The sequence below is a fragment of the Suricata suricatta genome, chromosome X (assembly GCF_006229205.1).
Source record: "Suricata suricatta isolate VVHF042 chromosome X, meerkat_22Aug2017_6uvM2_HiC, whole genome shotgun sequence".
Classification (NCBI taxonomy): domain Eukaryota; kingdom Metazoa; phylum Chordata; class Mammalia; order Carnivora; family Herpestidae; genus Suricata; species Suricata suricatta.
The window spans coordinates 16,336,029-16,353,779 of NC_043717.1; the positions used below are offsets into that span (position 1 = coordinate 16,336,029).

The 17,751-nt window shown below is 35.7% G+C and overlaps 1 protein-coding gene across 6 annotated transcripts in view; it reads left to right on the forward strand.

The window, feature by feature from the left end:
- Positions 1 to 17,751, forward strand: part of CNKSR2 (connector enhancer of kinase suppressor of Ras 2) — a 289,714-nt gene that overhangs the window by 90,976 nt on the left and 180,987 nt on the right. For 5 of the 6 annotated variants that reach the window (XM_029930402.1, XM_029930398.1, XM_029930399.1 and 2 more), the window contains exon 4: positions 10,054 to 10,141. The exons of the other annotated variant lie outside the window; for it this stretch is intronic. In XM_029930402.1, coding sequence (XP_029786262.1) covers positions 10,054 to 10,141 — 88 coding nt within the window. The remainder of the gene's footprint in view (positions 1 to 10,053; positions 10,142 to 17,751) is intronic. 6 annotated transcript variants of the gene reach the window in all.

Sequence of the window (17,751 nt, forward strand, 5' to 3'; positions counted from 1 at the left end):
TGCACTCTTTACTTGTCTATTTTTAACCTGAATCCTGCTGTTCACACCTCATCTTTCCTATAGTTTTATATGGCTCTGCCAAGTTCATCTATACTTGCTGGTTTATGTATCATTGTATGTATCACCATGTATAGTAGCATCATTAACAGTGTTCTAAGTATTATTTATAGAAAAAGCTTATTTTTCTATTTATAGTGAAAGTTTATTATTTTCTCTCATTTTTAGTATTAATACATAATTCTAATGTTTCTAAAATACCTTTCAAGACCATTCTGTTTGAAGAGATCAATAAGATATCTTTGTATTTCATTCAAAACCTTTTAAATGTTTAAAGCATAAGAGTACGAAAAAATATTTTCTTTGAAATCTTTTACCTTTCATGAGGAGAACCTATAGGACAAAAATTAATCCTATAGCAGAAAAAGAAGTTACAAAAACCAAACTACCTCAAACACTACCACGTACTGGGACCCATTGTTCCTCTTCTTTCCTCTCCTATGCTCACTGCTCTCACTTAGTGCTCCTTGTTCCAGAGAGAAGCACTAATGTTAGCACTGCTGCTGTTCAGGGACTGCCCCTCAGGCTCAGCGGTGCCAGCGTGAGAAATAGCAAGGCATTCCCCATGTCCTTTTTTACTTCTTAGCTATTTAACTTTCTTCATTGGCTTCTAGTTTGTTTAACATTTCTGAACCATTAATAACTTTTCCATAAATGTAATACTTTTGTTTGAAAACAACATACAAAAATACATTCTTAGAGGGTCATCTGCCTTTGCATTTGCAAGAGGTATAAGCATTGTATTATATATATGATGATTTAAAAGGAACAGTTGCTTAACTTTTAGGTTCTACATAGGATAGTTCCTATAGTGGCCATTTATTAATGAAACAAGAATTTCTTTTTAGTTTTCTGGCCTCAAGAAGCTTTCCTGCCATGAATTTAATTTCTTTTATTTGGAGTCACTATGTTCTTTTTTTAAGTAGCCTGAGCTCTAGGTTGGGTTGGGGTTTTTTTTCAGACTGAAGAATAAATTTCTCTCTTTTTTTTTATATTTTGTTTATGAACTGATCATGCTCATTTATTCTACAAAGATCTATTTCTTTATCTCAGAAGATCTGTAAGTCATGATGGAGTAACCATCTGTGGTAACTCACAAAGATTAGAACCCTGTCTGCCATTCTTCATTTATTTATGTATGTGTATAGCCAAAATTGTCATACCAGACATTAATATCTTCATGATAAAAATAGTTCTTTAATATGGTTGTAAATGATTTGCCTTTAAAATGAAAACTTTAGAGGGCACCTGGGTGGCTCAGTCAGTTAAGCGTCCGACTTCTGCTCAGGTCATGATCTCATGGTTCATGGGTTCAAGCCCCATCAAGCCCCATGTTGGGCTCTGTGCTGAGAGCTCAGAGCCTGGAGCCTGTTTTGGATTCTGTATCTCCCTCTCTCTGACCCTCCCCTACTTGTGCTGTCTTTCTCTGTCCCTCAAAAATAAAAAAATAAAAATAAATAAAAACATTAAAAAACAACTTTAGGGGAACTCACTACAATAGAAAATCAGTGTTTTCTTTGGTTTATGTTTAGAGTTTTACCCCCAAATTTCTTGATATTTAATCTTGAGCAAGAACTTTGTGTTACGTGAAATATGAGTAGTCAGGAAAGTGGAAAACGCCTTAGAATTCAGTTTGCTATAGGCTTTCAGTCATCAAATAGATTCTCCTTTTTATATGTTTTGAAGATCAAATTTATGGGAAAAATCATGCTGTATTTCATCTTATCACTTTTGAATGAAGTTTTGAAATTTTATTAACAGACTTTGACCTTTTCAAACGTAGAAACTCAAACTCTTTCTACTCATGCCAGAAGCATTTTGAGTTCTTAATTAAAATGCCAATATTTATGCTTCCATGCAGTAAAAATAGCCTTTAGTTATTTTTTAATGGTTTTGTCTTAGAAGTGTTTATATTTTACATCATTTTTAAAAAGTCTTAATGATGCCTAATTTATATTCTGTAAAATTCACCCGTTTTAGGTGTACAATTTATTGAGTTGTAGCAAATGTAGACACACCTATGCAATATCCCTACAATCCATTTTAGAAAACTATCTGAGAATAGATTTTTTTTAAGCTGGTTCCTCATAAAGAGGTTAATATTTTTAAAATAAGAACATAGATTAATCAATTATGTATAATTTTTCCAGTTAAATTCTTAATATCTCTGTTTTAGTAAATTATAATGGAAAATATACTGAGTTTTGGAATAAAGATTAGTAGAAGTCAGGCTATAATATGCTATGCTATATAGGATCATTTAAAAAACTATATGTTAAAACCTCTGGCCAATAAAAAAGGTCATTTAACAAATAGTATTGGAACACTGGGTGAAGTCTTTGTAAAATAATGATAAAACACTACCTTTTGTTTACTAAAAAATTTTAAGTATATAATTTATTTAAGTGGAAAACAAATCCATAAGAAAATTATAGAAAATATAGACAAAAAATGATTGCTAGATGTAGGGAGACTTACGTGTTTTAAATATGGAATAAAATACAAATGAACATACTAATTGACTTCTACATAAAACTGAAAATTGTGTCAAAGTATAAGACACGACAAACTGGAAAAAATAAATACTTGCAACAAACATGCAAGAAGCACAGTATTAATGTGTACTATGTGAATATTATATTCATATTTTAATATCAAAATGTAATGGATGAACATATAGACATTTTTTAAAAAGAGGAAACAGAAATTGCTGATAAGATGTATATACCAAACAAGAGATTTTCAGAGTACATGACCTAAAAATTGATAGATAGAATGAGAAGAAAAAGGCAAATCCAGTTATAATTGAATACTTCCTATCCACTATCTCAAAATTAATAAAACTACCAGATATAAAGTCAGTAAGTATTAGAAGAACTGAATATCACCACCAAACAACATTATGTAACAGATATCTTTAGAGTCTTTTATCCAACAAGAGCAGAATACAAATTATTTTTACATGGCCATTGGAGTATTCACCAAGAAAGACAATGTCTGACTCACACAGCATACTTCAACACATTTAAAAGAATTAAAATCCAGTTGGAGTGTATTCTGTAACTATAATGGAATCAAACTGGAAATCAAACTACACACTTCTAAGTAATCCATGGACAAAAGAGGAAATCTCAAGGAAAGTAAAAGATATGTTAAACAATGAGAAGAGAACAAACCATAATTTTTGTGGCACACAGATAAAGCAGTGTTAAAAGGGATGTGTGTAGGAGTGAATGCTTATGTCAGAAAAGAGATCTCTTGGGGCACCTGGGTACCTCAGTCAGATAAATGTCTGACTTCGGCTCAGGTCATGATCTCACAATTTGTGGGTTCAAGGCCTGCATCAGATTCTGTGCTGATGGCTTGGAACCTGGAGTCTGTTTCACATACTGTATCTCCCTCTCTCTCTGACACTTCTCCACTTGTGTTCTATCTATCTATCTGTCTGTCTGTCTCTCTCTCTCCCTCTCAAAAATAAACAAACCTAAAAAAAGTTTCTTAAAAAAAAGAAAAGAGATCTCATCAATCAACTAAGTTTCCATCTTAAGAGATTAGGAAAATAATTGCTAATCAATGTGCATAAATTTTCAGTTAAGCAGGATGAAAATGTCCTCAAGGTCTTCTATAAAATATTACATCTGTAGTTAACTTGTGATTTTTATTGTACTTGTAGTTAACAATATTTTTTTGTACATTTAAGGTTTTGTAAAGAGGGTAAATCTTGTGTTAAGTATTCTTACAATAAAATAAAATAGAAAAAATAAGGAAAAAATAAGTCTAAACCAAGTAGAAGAGGGTGGGTAATAATGACAAAAGGTCAAAAATCAATGAAACTGAAAACAAACGCAATGGAGAAGTCAATCAAAATAAAAGGATCATAAAGGAATATTACAAATAATACATAAATTTGACAGCTTAGATGAAATTGACAAATTACAATTCCTTGAAAAACACAAACTATCAAAACTTACATAAAATCAGATAGATATTCTTAATAATCCTATAAGTATTAAAGAAATTGAATTGTACTTAGAAACCTTTTATGGTAGAGTCTAAAAGGTCCAGATCCAGATGATTTCCCTGATGAATTCTACTATATATTTAAAGAGGAAATAACAACAATTCTACACAATCTGTTCCAGAAAATAGATGAGTGGGTTATCTTCTCAGTTTATGATTTCTTCTTGGATTTCAATGTCTGTTTCCTTCCCTAGATTGGGGGCATTCTTGGCTATAATTTTTCAGATATTCCCTTCAGCCCCTTTCTCTCTTCTTAGGGAATTCCTATGATACAGATATTTTTCTGTTTGATTGCATCACTCAGTTCTTGAACAGTTTCATACTCCTGGATCAATTTATCTCTCTTTTTCTCAGCTTCCTCTTTTTCTATAATTGCATCTTCAAATTCACCTATTCTCCTATTCTGCCTCTTCAATCCATGCAGTGGCCACCTCCATTTTAGTATACACCTCATTTATAGCATTTTTAAATTCATCACAGCTATTTTTAAAGTCCATAATCTTTATAGCAGTGGCATGTCTGGTGTCTTCCATGCCTTTTTCAAGCCCAGTGAGTAATTTTATGACTATTTTTTTAATGTTCTTTATTCATTTTTGAGAGACAGAGAGAGAGAGGCAGTGCTAGCAGGGTAGGGTCAGAGAGAGAGGGAGACACAGAATCTGAAGCAGGCTCCAGGCTCTGAGCTAGCTGTCAACACAGAGCCCGACACGGAGCTCAAACCCACAAACCATGAGATCATGACCTGAGCCGAAGCTGGACGCTTAACCGACTGAGCCACCCAGGTCCGCCTATGACTATTTTTCTAAATTCTTGTTCAGTTATGTTGCTTATGTCTGTTTTGACCAATTCTTTAGCTTTCACTTCTTCCTGGAATTTCTTTAGAGGAGAGTTCCTCTGTTTCATCATTTTGATTACCTTTCTGTCTCTTGTAAGTTTTAAAAGCTTGTTTTGTGCTCTGCACCTGCGAGTACTGCTATATTAAAGGAGGCTCATAGACTGTCCCGGGCCTGTCCATTCAGGAAGCATTCTTTTAATGGTGTCCCTTGGTCTCTCTTGTTAAGACTTTGGTTATTTTATTTCTCTACTCATAGTGATATTTGGGACTCTCCACCATGTGTACATTGGCTTGTTTCTTGAGGTAGCCCTGGAAGGAAAAACAGACAGACAAACAAACAGAGAACAAAAGTACACAAATGCACAAACAAATCAAACAAGCAAATCAAACAAGCAAACCAAAAGGAAACAAAACAAAACAAAAACAACAAAGACAAAGGACAGTCTAAAAGCATAAAACCAAAAATCCCAGCTACAAATAAAGAGCAGGATGGAGGCAGTGCTGATGGAAGAGCATATACAAAGAGAGAAGTGACAGGGGTGGAGAGAGAGAGAAATTGAACATTGACCAGGCAGAGAGACTAAAAGGCTTAATTCAGAGAGAGAAAAAGGAGAATATAGCAGGAGGTGAGGAGAAAAAAAAAACGAAGATAATGTTACTCAGGGAAACTATATAGTCTGATTATTTCAGAGAAAGTAAGGTAATGATGGAGATAGATAGAACATGCATAAAGAGAGTGGATTATGTATGACTGTTTAAGCAAACCTATAACCAGAATACCCAGTCCAGAGGAGGGGAGAGATAAGAATGAGATAAGGGAGAATATATCTAAATATCAAGAATCTATCTAGAGTTAATCATGGCAATGCATCAGTGCTGATCCTGGGAGAGGGGCTGTTTCCGTATCATCTATCCAGGCTCTGGTAACAAAGCAGCTACCCAGGGTAGTTGGGCGTGGTTTTGTGTAAGCAGCCTTGCCTCCACTGTGGGTCTTATGGCCCGTGTTGGTGGTTGTGGGGAGAAAACTGGCGAACACCCCCCCCCAGTCCCCTCTTGAACCAAGCGTTGCAAATCACTCTTTTAGGTCCAATCTTATGTGCGACAGGCACAGCCAAGGTGTGCCATGTTCTATATCTCACACCCAGCCTCCTTTCCAGATCTTACTCCATGCACATTAACGATACCACCTGAAATGTAATCCCACAAGCCCAGAAATGTCCTACAGGGGATCAAGTAGGGGACTGGTTCCTCCTGAATGGACTGTGACTGTGATCCCTTGCGTACCATATATCCCGGAGGGAATTTCTGGGACCAGGGCACCCAGCCGAAAGAAATCTCCGCAGTTAGAGATAGGTTCTCTCTCTCTCTCTGAAACTCCTGTAGTTAGAGATGGGATGATATGATCCCTCTTTGTCCCAGGCCAAGTTTGTTCATTCTCCAGGGTCCATTAAAGGTTTCTCAGCTGCTCTTTTTCCTCCTTTTGTCTCTCTGCAGAGGGAGCTCCCTCCCCTCTGTCCCTCCGAGTCCCAGTCCCAGCCATTTTTACCTTCCCCAGTTTGCAATGACGCACCTATGAGGTCGTCTTCCTAGTGGACTCCGTTTCTTTTCCTCCAAGTCTCTCATGGTTCAGACTCCTTTGGCTTCATCCCTTCTTTATTTGAGGAATACACGTGGGAAGTACGAAACTCCCTCTCTCTCCACCATCTTGCCCAGACCGCCCAGATCTGTGAATAGCCTTTCAGCAAATGGTTTTGGAACACTTGGTTAGGCACTGGGGAGAAAGTGAAACTCGAACCAGAGCTCACACATTATATAAAAGTTGACACTAAAATTAATCACAAATCTAAAGGTAAAACATATAAGGTTTTACTAGATATTGCCCTAAAGGTATAATCCAGAAAAATTATTAAGTTTGACCACAAATTAAAAACCTGGTATGTTAAAATTCCTGTTAAGAGGATGGAAAGACAAGCTATGGCTCAGTATAGGGAATGAAAAGAAATATTACAGGTCACCTATTCAACAAAGAATTCACATACAAAAATGTGTTAGGAACTCTAAACTCAATAGTAAGAATACCAAAACTCCAAATAGAAAATTGGCAAAGGGCTTAAGGTGACATTTTACTAAAGAATGACATATATATATATATGCATGTAAATATGCTCATGAAGATGTTCAGCATCATCACCAATCTGGAAAAGCATTCAGGAAATACAGAGAACTACTAGATATAGATAATATATAACATAAATATAGAAAAAGCACTTGAGGGGATTAAAGACCTGAATGTAAGACCTGAAACCATAATCCTAGAAAAGATCACAGGCAGTAATTTCTGTGATATTGGCCATAGCAACTTCTTTCTAGATATGCACCCTGAGGGAAGGGAAACAAAAGCAAAAATAAACTATTGGGACTACATCAAGATTAAAAGCTTCTGCACAGTGAAGGAAACAATAAAACTAAAAAGGCAACCGACTGAATGGGAGAAGATACTCACAAAAGACATATCCAATAAAAGGTTAGTATCCAAAATATATAAAGAACTTATAAAACTCAACACCCAGGGATGCCTGGGTGGCTCAGTTGATTGAGCGTCCGACTTCGGCTCAGCTCATGATCTCATGGTTCCTGGGTTCGAGCCCTACGTCGGGCTCTATACTGACTGCTAGCTCAGAGCCTAGAGCCTGCTTCAGATTCTGTGTCTCTTTCTCTCTCATCCCCCCTTCACTCTCTGTCCTCTCTGTCTCTCAAAAATAAATAAAAATGTAAAAAAAGTTTTTTAAACTCAACACCTGAAAAACAACCAATTTAAAAAAATGGGCAGACATTTTTCCAAATGGCCAACAATCACAAGAAAAGATGCTCATGATCACTTACCATCAAGGAAATGCAAACCAAAATTACAATGAGATATCACCTTACATCTGTCAGATTGGCTAAGAGCAACAACAGAAGAAACAATAGGTGTTGGTGAGGATGTGGGAATAAAGGAACAGTCATGCACCATTGGTGGGAATGTAAACTGGTGCAGTCACTGTAGAAAACAGTATGGAGGTTTCTCAAAAAATTAAAAATTACTATAGGATTCAGTAATTCCACTACTGGGTATTTACACAAGGAATATGAAAACACTAATTCAAAAAGATAGAGGCACCCCTATGTTTATTGCAGCATTGTTTACAATAGCTAAAATATAGCAGCAACCCAAGTGTTAATGGGTAGATAAATGGATAAAGTAGTGGTACATATAAACAATGGGATTTTATTCAGCCATAAGGACAAACACCATATGATTTCACTTGTTTGTTAAATTTTTTTAACTTTATTTATTTTCAAGAGACAGAGAGAGACAGAACATGAATGGGGGAGAAGCAGAGAGAGGAAGACACAGAATCCGAAGCAGGCTGCAGGCTCTGAGCTGTCAGCACAGTGCCTGACTAAGGGCTCAAACCCACAGACCACGAGATTGTGACCTGAGCCAAAGTCGGACACTTAACCAACTAAGCCACCCAGGCGCCCCTGATTTCACTTGTTTGAAATTTAAGAGTCAAAACAAATGAGCAAAGGGGGAAAAAAGACAAAACAAGAAACAGACTCTTTTTTAATTTTTAATGTTTATTTTTGATAGAGAGCTAGAGACAAAGCATGAGAGGGGGAGGGACAGAGAGAGAAGGAGACACTGAATCTGAAGTAGGCTCCAGGCTCTGAGCTGTCAATACAAAGTCCAACGCAAGGCTTGAACTCACAACTGCTAGATCATGACCTGAGCCGAAGTCGGACGCTTAACTGACTGAGTCACCAGGTGCCCCAACAGACTCTTAACTGTAGAGAAAAAATTGATGGTTACCAAAGTGGAGGTAGGTGGGGGAATTAAGGAGTGCATTTGTCATGATGAGTGGGTATTTAAAATAAAAACAGAAACATGTCTTGGGGAAATAATTACATAGCTAACAGAATGGCCAACATCAAAAATGTGAGTGAAAAATAGGCTTAAAAATAACCAATAAAGAACATCTCTCTTATATGGACACATGTGAAAGTGGGAGGTGCTTGAATTGTAGTTTCCTAGAAGAAACAAATTTTTTGTAACCAGGAAGTGGTTCCATATAAGCCTTCCTAGTAAATTGCCTGAAGAGATATCAAATAGAAGGAGGTCTAAAGCACTAAGGATTCAATAATTTGACTAAATTTTCACCACTGTACCTTCTTTTATATTACTGATTTATTTTCTTTTCATTAAACTGGGCCTCCTAAATCCCGTAAGCTTTATTTAGCCTTACAAAACCTGGTCATCATTCACAGATGAGAGAGGTTAAAAAGTAATAGAAGGCCATTGTGAATTCACTTGGTGGCAAAACACTTGCTTGGAAAGACTGCTGCTATTTGTTCATAACAGTTTTGTAAATATAAACTTTATATCAGAATATATTTATTATTTAAAAGGCTGTGAAGTGACATACATGATTGGTTTAGTACAAGGTAAAACCTAGGTAAGTCCATAGAGGCAGTCTATTAGTGTTTAACTCTGAGGTGTGGGCTCAGACTTCCTTGGTTTGAATACCAGTTCTACAACTTACTAGTAGTCACCCTTTTGTATCTCAGCATTCTCATCTGTAAAATGGGAATAATAATAGTGCCTATAAACATAAGAGTTTTTGTGAAAATAATTTAGTACATGTAAAACATTTAGAACAGTAACTGGCACAGAAGTCTTCAGTAAGTGTTAGCTATAAGTATTAGCTTTGAATTGTGAATATTTCAAGAAGATACTGCATTGAAAATCTTCATTTGAAAGGAAAATAAAATGCTGTCTTTGTCTAAAGTACTCCTTTATTTGTTGTTTTATTTTAGAGGTAATGTACAGACCTTCTATATATAAAAGAATCAATAGATATTAAGAATGAAAAAAAGAGAAATTTGATGGAAAGCAAACATTGTTTCTTGAATTTAATTCCCTTATAAGCCATTTTCTCAATTTTTTTTCTTAAATATGTCCTGAATATTTTTTTTCACTATGTAAACTTCAGAACAACTTATTTCCTATTATTCAAGATCTTAACTTTAGGTGATTGCATTTTGGGACTTTTCAAAATCTATTCTCATTAATCACTATTTTTTTCCTCTTCCCTTTATAGGTCACCGTTTGCTGCTGTCACAGACTATTCAGTTACAAGGAATAATGTCATACAGCTCTGCTTGGAATTAACAACAATTGTGCAACAGGTATTAGCTGTCAACCTTTCCTTCTCTTAATTTATTATCTATTTCATGTTCAAACAATGAGTAGTATTCCTTTTTACCAAGAGTTTGTAAGATACTGGTTTGGGAGTTTCTAACTCAAAGACAAATGGTTCTAAATAAACCACATATGTGGTTTGGGAAACTAATATAGCCCAATAAACAAGCATTTTATTTACCAGAAGATGTAAAAATGTAAAATTATACTGAACTCCTAGAGAAATCATTATAAGATCATATGTCTCATACTCTCACATTTTAGTGGGAAGGACTATACTGCCTTTCACAAAATTAAATTGCCCCATTTAGATACCAGTCTAAGACTTTGTCTCTAAAACAGTTTGTTCTTTATTAGTGTAGTTATTAATGTCATTTATATATTACACATATGAAAAAAATATACATAATAGCTTTTAACAGTGATCTGCTTACATGACCTGATTTTGTTTTTACTTTTCATACTATCGAAACCAGGGATCCCCAAATCAAATGCCTTCAAGAGTACCACAACTAATATAAATCATGCCTGGCATAATTTATGGAGAAATAGTAGAGTGGTGAATTGACTAGTACATATTTTATAGGAATATAATTAAATCTAAGAACAAAACACATCTAAGAAGTCTGAAGCCTGCAGCCACCATACTGTGTAAGCCCCTATGGCAGCCTCTTGCTGCTGCTGGTTTCTTGGGTGCTGGTATTTGTTAACCTATCCAATGTTTCAGAAAGAAAGTAGACAATAAAATAAGATGATACAGGAAATTTGGGGGGAAACTGATGATTTAATTTTTCTCTATCTTTTATTACCAGGGATAATTATAGGAAGGTGGGTAATTTTGTGACTTTTAATTGTGAACATATCAGACGTTCATCATTATTATATCCTGGCATTGAGAAAGTCAACAACTCTTTGTTACACAGAGACATGCATCGAGAGAGTAGACATTTCTATGCGCTTTGAGATACCCTAACGTCTCATTGCATGTCTTTGTACTTGAGATCAGTAAATGTAATTCCTGAATTCCAAGATCTCAACTGGATAATGGGGAAAAGACTAGCATTTTAGGACAAGGTTCAGCAGACGTTTTGTAAAAAATCAGATATTAAGTATTTAAGGTTTTATAGGTTGTGTAGTGTAGGCTGTCAGGGTCTGTTGAAATTATTCAATTGTGCTGTTTTAGTGCAAAAGCAGCCTTAGAATGTGTAAATGAATGGGCATGGCTATGTGCCTGTAAAACTTGTTTTGCAAAAAAAGCACAGCAGATTGAATTCACCCCTTGGGCCATCTTTTGCTGACCTTTGTTCTAGGGCAGTGTTAGCCCATTATGGTCTGTGAACCAGCAGCATTATGATCACATGAATATTTGTTAGAAATTAAGATTCTTGGGATACACCCCAAATGTACTGTGGGGACAGCCCAGGAATCTGCATGTTTACTAGTTTTTGGAGTGATTCTGATTCTTCTATATTGTTCTAGAGCCCAGGGATAAAAAAGCAATAATATAATCTGTGGGTTATTGTTCTTATAGCTATTTGTTATCCATGACATTTCTTAAAAATATATTTTTTAAAACTATTTCTTTTAAAGGCATTAAACTTAACCAAAGATTTGAGATATGGGTAACAGAGTCTTAGTTTCTTCCTCTTACTATGAGAAATTCTCTCTGATTTAGAGATGCATATTACACAGTATTTTTTTAGTAATCTTTCATAGCCTTTTAATATAGATAGTGCTCATTTAACAATCATAATAATATAAGAATTATTAATTCCTATATGATAAGATCTGTGATAACTGTATTTTGTGTGTTATTTAAGCTTTTTATGTATACCTGAGACCCAAAATAGTGGATATATGCTGAAATTAAATTTGAGAATTAAAAGTTTATTTTTAACTTTTTATACACGAGAAACTCCTATTTATTGTCAATTCTATGAGAATACAATCCATCTGATATTATCTTGCACAGTAACTTCATTTCCAAGCATGATTATGACAAAGTGGGTGTTTTTCAGTTCCTGTGTCTCCTCCAAACATCTAGACCTGGATAGCCTATTTAAAAGTTTGCTTTTGAGTAATTGGCCAACTCTCTGTTGCCTTATAAACCAAGACTTCAAATCTAAATGGCAATTGTGATGTTTTTTTTGAAAATCTTGAAGAAGAGCACTCAGCTGTATTCATTTTCCCTTAATTATTGTCTAGTATTTTCCCATATCAAAAGGTGATCAACAAAATGATCTTGAAAAAAATTTACCTTTAAGTATAGAGTGAGATCATAAATGGAGAGTTTTCTATGTTTAGATCTCACAAGTTCCAGAGCATACTGTTGTCATTCTAACCTTACAATGTTACATTGAGAAGAATGGCTGAAATGATTTTCAGTGAATTAAGATTTCCTATAGAAAAATTGTCCAGTGGTAGAAGTGCAATATTTGTGAGATATGACTAACTCCCACCCATTCTGCTATGTTAAGAACCTACCATCTAAATAACGAGTGATTCAACTTTTGTTCCAGAATGTACGAATACCTGTTATTGACAACTACTTCACAATAAATACATGTCATTCTGATATTGCCCTCAGAGGCTTATTTGTGCTCTCGATGCAAACTTTAAGAGGTGCACTGTGTGGCTCCACATTCTCCTTAGGAATTTACTTCAGGACACTAATGGGTTTCAGTTTTGCTGTTCACAGATCAGGAAACATTAAGTTAGAATAGAGAGACATGCTTTCAGAACTTGAACTTGATGTACATTCTGTCTTGACCAAATACAAAATTATTGAAAACACTCCAAATAATTGAAATCACTCCAAATATGATGAGATGTAGAAGGATCTTCTGTACTTTCCACCCACTGTACACTCTGGTTTAAAGAGGGTGTCTTGCCGTTCTTAGGACATTTTGCTCTGACATTACCTGTTCCGATTTTTTAAAGTTCAGTAGCTATTAACATTTCTCACAGTTTCTTTTACCTCACTCTCATTTTTCCATCACATGGCCTCTTCTATTTGTCACCTTTAAGATGCTTCCCAACAAAAACCTTTATACATAGGTAGTTTTGGTTCTTGCCTTGCCCAGTCCTTCCCAACTTGTACTTGACCAGATAACTTAATTCATCTATTTTAACTAGATCTTTTCTATTGTATCTTAAGGGAACTATTAAGATACGAATTTCTCTTAATAAAATACATCTTCATGACATCCTGATGTAATTTACTTGTAAGTATAGAATTGATCACTTTAAGACTAGTCACCCCAAAGCCCAGCTTTAGTTTTGTCACTTTTAGCAATTTTCTTCTAATTTCCAAATTGGTTACAAACTTCTTTCTTTGGAATTCAAGGGTATTCCCAGTATGGTACTAACATAATCTCAGTTTTACCTTCCAGTACTCCAATATATGTTAACTATAGTCTAGTTCATGTGGATGACTTATAGGTTTTACAGTCTCATCGTTTAATGCCCCATATATCTTTATCTCAACCTAGTAAAATCACGTTCTATGCTTTAAGGCCCCTAGGAAGTACCTCATTATGAAACTTTTACTATATCCCACAGCACTTTGTACCTTTTTCCTACTTGACCATTTATATTTAATGTAACAATTGATATGGTTGGGATCATGCCAGAGGCCCGCTCTGGCTGGTCCAGAGTTCCCTAAAGGGGTAGCGGTGTCAATGAAAAATCCACGCAGTTTCTTTCTTTCTTTGTCACCAGCCTGGCATCATCTCCATCTCTCTGGTAACTCTCTGGCATCTCTCTGGTATCTCCCTATCTTGCCAAGTTTTGGGCCTTTATTTATAGACTTAAGTGTTAACATGACATCAAAAAGTGGAATTTTTACAAATAATTCTCAGAAATAAAGATGCTTTGAAAAGGGCGCAGAAACAGGTTTTACAGAGGCATTTCTTTAGAACTATTCTAATTACAATGAAGTAACTTACACATCATAGGATAGCAGGATATTCTCAGTGAAAAGCCAATAACATACACTTTTGTTTGAACAGGTAGTAAATCTTACAACTAGGAAGATAGCAGGATGTTTTCAGTGAGAAGCAGATAGCAAACATATTTTATAACAATAACGCTAAGATTCAGGCATAAACAAGGCTAGGAGGCATTCTATTTGGCTCATAAGAGGAAGAATGTATTCCCACTGGTTAGTAAATAAACCTTTTGTCAACCTTGTTCCTTGATGTTGAAGGTGTAAGCACCATAGGCGCCCTAGATGAGCCGGCCTTTGCATATGAGTTTAGGTTGTAACTACTCTTACCCATCCTCACAGTGGGCACCAAATTCGCATATGTATGCGCAGTAACTTATGCCTAGCTCTTGTTTGTTTCTTATTCCTAAATTAGGCCTTTTCTCCAGGCCAGAGTAAATATTATTCTTGTGTTCTTTAACCTCCTTTATTATCCTTGTCTTAAGTTTGTGAACCTCAATAGAAGAGTTATTGACAAACAACTGCAGTGCTTTGTTTAAATTCCTCTTTATAGAGGCAGGAAATGCTTCTTCCCATGAGGTGTCTGTGTGGGGAATATTGGTCTGATTTGGAACATTGTGAGGCCTAATCAATAGCAACAGGCTTAATTTCACATGAGCAGTGGTAGCAGGAGGAGATGCCAGTTTCTGCTACTCATGGCAGGAGCCGTGCAACGAGCCATGCAACGTCTGCCATTTCCTTACTATGATCTTGTCATCCACCAAGGCCAGTGCAGCTCCCAGCTGGATCATAGTTGCCAACTTGCTGTTTGCCTTCTATGTTTCCCATATGTTCTTTATTCTTTCTCTTTTCTGTTTATGTTTTTATTATTTTTTATGATTCCATTTTGTCCTGTTTGTTGACTTCTTAGATATAATTCTTTATTGTGTGGGCAGTGTAATGCCCAAGATTTCAATATCACCCCAAAACCAGAAACCACCAGGGAGACCGAGGCACGCATGCAAAGGCAAAGGGCTTTATTTGAACTCGGACTCACAGACTTTTCCAACGCAATGGATCCATACTGTGAGCCCCGAACAAGGGCTGAGTAGGATTTTTATGGGGTTTGGGAAGGGGGAGTTACAAGAAATTGCGACATAGGTACAGTGACCCAATCATAATGGTACAACAGTATTGGCAGCAACTTTAACCATACACATTGTTCAGAGTGTTCGTTACTTTTGGCGGGACCCAATTACAACATTTAGGGTATCTTTGAAATTAACCAATTACAGAGCGAGTTCAGGGTCTTATTCGGTTACTATCGGGTTAACTTTAACATTAGGTAGCGGGGTCCTATCTAAAGTTTCTATCTGTAGGCCTCACCTTTAGGGATGTGGGGAGAGGTAGCTGGCCTTCCCTGACTGGATACCGCAAAGTGGTCTCTCCTGCCCCGAGCAATGTGTAACCGCCTAATAGTTCCAGAGAGACCGACCCCTAGACCCCCTAGTTCAGAGGGGGACCTCTGTCATGGAGTCTGTTAGGTTCAGACTTATATTCTTACAGCAGATGTAGAAATCCCTTAAACTTACTACTTTACATAGCATTTCACATCTCACCTCTGAAAGTTATATTCTGCTATGAATAATAATTATCTGACTTCTGTTAAATTATGAACTTCTTAAAGATAAAGAATGGTATCTTCCTGATTTTCATATATAGTAGGTACTCATTACATACTTGTTAAAATAAATTGACCTGAGACCCAAAAATTTGGAATTAGATGCTAGAATTATTACTCATTTTATTTCATCTCCTTGTAAAAGCTGTTGTTCTTTCTCTGCTGCTTATGTAAAGAACCCCAGAGAGGGGTGCCTGGGTGGCTCAGTCAGTTAACCATCTGACTCTTGATTTCGGCTCAGGTCATGATCTCACTGTTCCTGAGATCCAGCCCTGCATCCAGCTCCATGAACTGACAGTGCAGAACCTGCTTGAGATTCTCTCTCTCCCTCTCTCTTTGCCTCTCCCCTGCTTGTGCTCGCACTCTCTCTCTCTCTTTCAAAATAAATAAACTTAGGGGCACTTGGGTGACTCAGTTAAGCATCTGACTTTAGCTTGGGTCATGATCTTGGAGTTCATGAGTTTGAGCCCCACATCAGGTTCTGTGCTGACAGTTCAGAGCCTAGAGCCTGCTTTGGATTCTATGTCTCCCTCTCTCTGCCCCTCCCCTGCTCGTTCTCTTTCTCTCTCTCTCTCTCAAAAATAAAATAAAACATTTAAAAATTAAAAATAAATAAATTTTAAAAATATTTTTTAAAAAAGAACCCCGGAGATATCCAGAGATACCCATCACTTTACATGTTAGTTTATTCATTGAATTCAGAGTATTGATCCTCATAACCACTTTCCAATGTAGAATGAAAGCCAACAAGAATTCTGAAACACTATGCAAATATAGAATACTAACAAAACATATCTTTTAGTGGGAACAGTTATAGACTGATATATTAGTGTTTGAAAATCATCTCTTAAAGTAATCTATTATTTTTCTACCGTTAGGTGATGTCATATCTTTGGTACCAAGTTTTTGTGGGCTCTAGTCTGTTATTACCTTTCATAGCAATAGGAATGAGGTTGATAAATAAAATAATGAAATAAAATAGCTAAGTGTTTGTTTCTTGATAATGAAACTATAATTGATTTTATTTCATTTAGACTTTAGTTTTCTGTATTTTCCAAATTTTCTAAAATGAATTCAAGTTTTCAGAAGAACAAAAAAATGTTATATACATTAAAGTAATATTTTGTTTGATAAAAGAGCACACAACATAGACAAATACTTATATTTTAAACAACATAGTTAAGTGTCCATCTAATGGTCTCATTCAGCCATTGTATGTACACTAATCACTGCATTCACATGGAATTTTATGCAGCATTGAACACAGGAATTAAACTTAAGCTGCCAGTAAAAGAGGCCAATTTGAATAAGCAAAGTGTAGATAATAAAAAAATATATCTAGGGCATGCATTTATTCCCAGGCTTTCAAGAAATCTCATCTGAACAGTTATGATGATAGTTATGCTTTGAAATATTCTGTACTTCAAATTATTTTTCACTCAACTTTAATTATTTTTATTCCCATTGCAACAAGAGGAGATGATCAATATCTAAAAATAAACTGTCACAAATAGCTTTTTTTCCCTTCTTAACACAAAGGGGTGGTACAATGAGGTAAGAGGAAAGTGCTTCTTGGTATTGGCTACTTATATATAAAGTGGTGCTAATGTTAGAGGTGAAAAAAATAAAAATTTCTTTTAACAAGCTCTATTTGGACGACTTTATTTAATCTACCAAATCTTTTTTACTTATTTACAGTTGTGATGGGGTTAGTTATATTTAAAGTCTTTTAATGAGATGCCTCCCCCAAAACTATCCTTTCCACATAAGATTGGTTATAACAATACATTTGAGAAAAAACATTTAAATAGTTTTAAAATCTTAAACGGAAAGAATTTTCCAAGAACTGAAGGCTCGTTTAGAGCGCTGTCAGCAACTGAATCAGAAAAATGAGACAGGTACCCACACATTTCTTGACAGTACTGAAATAAATGCCATGATGCCTGCCCTAGTGGGTAGCAGCTTGACCTAAAATTATTCTACTGTACTGG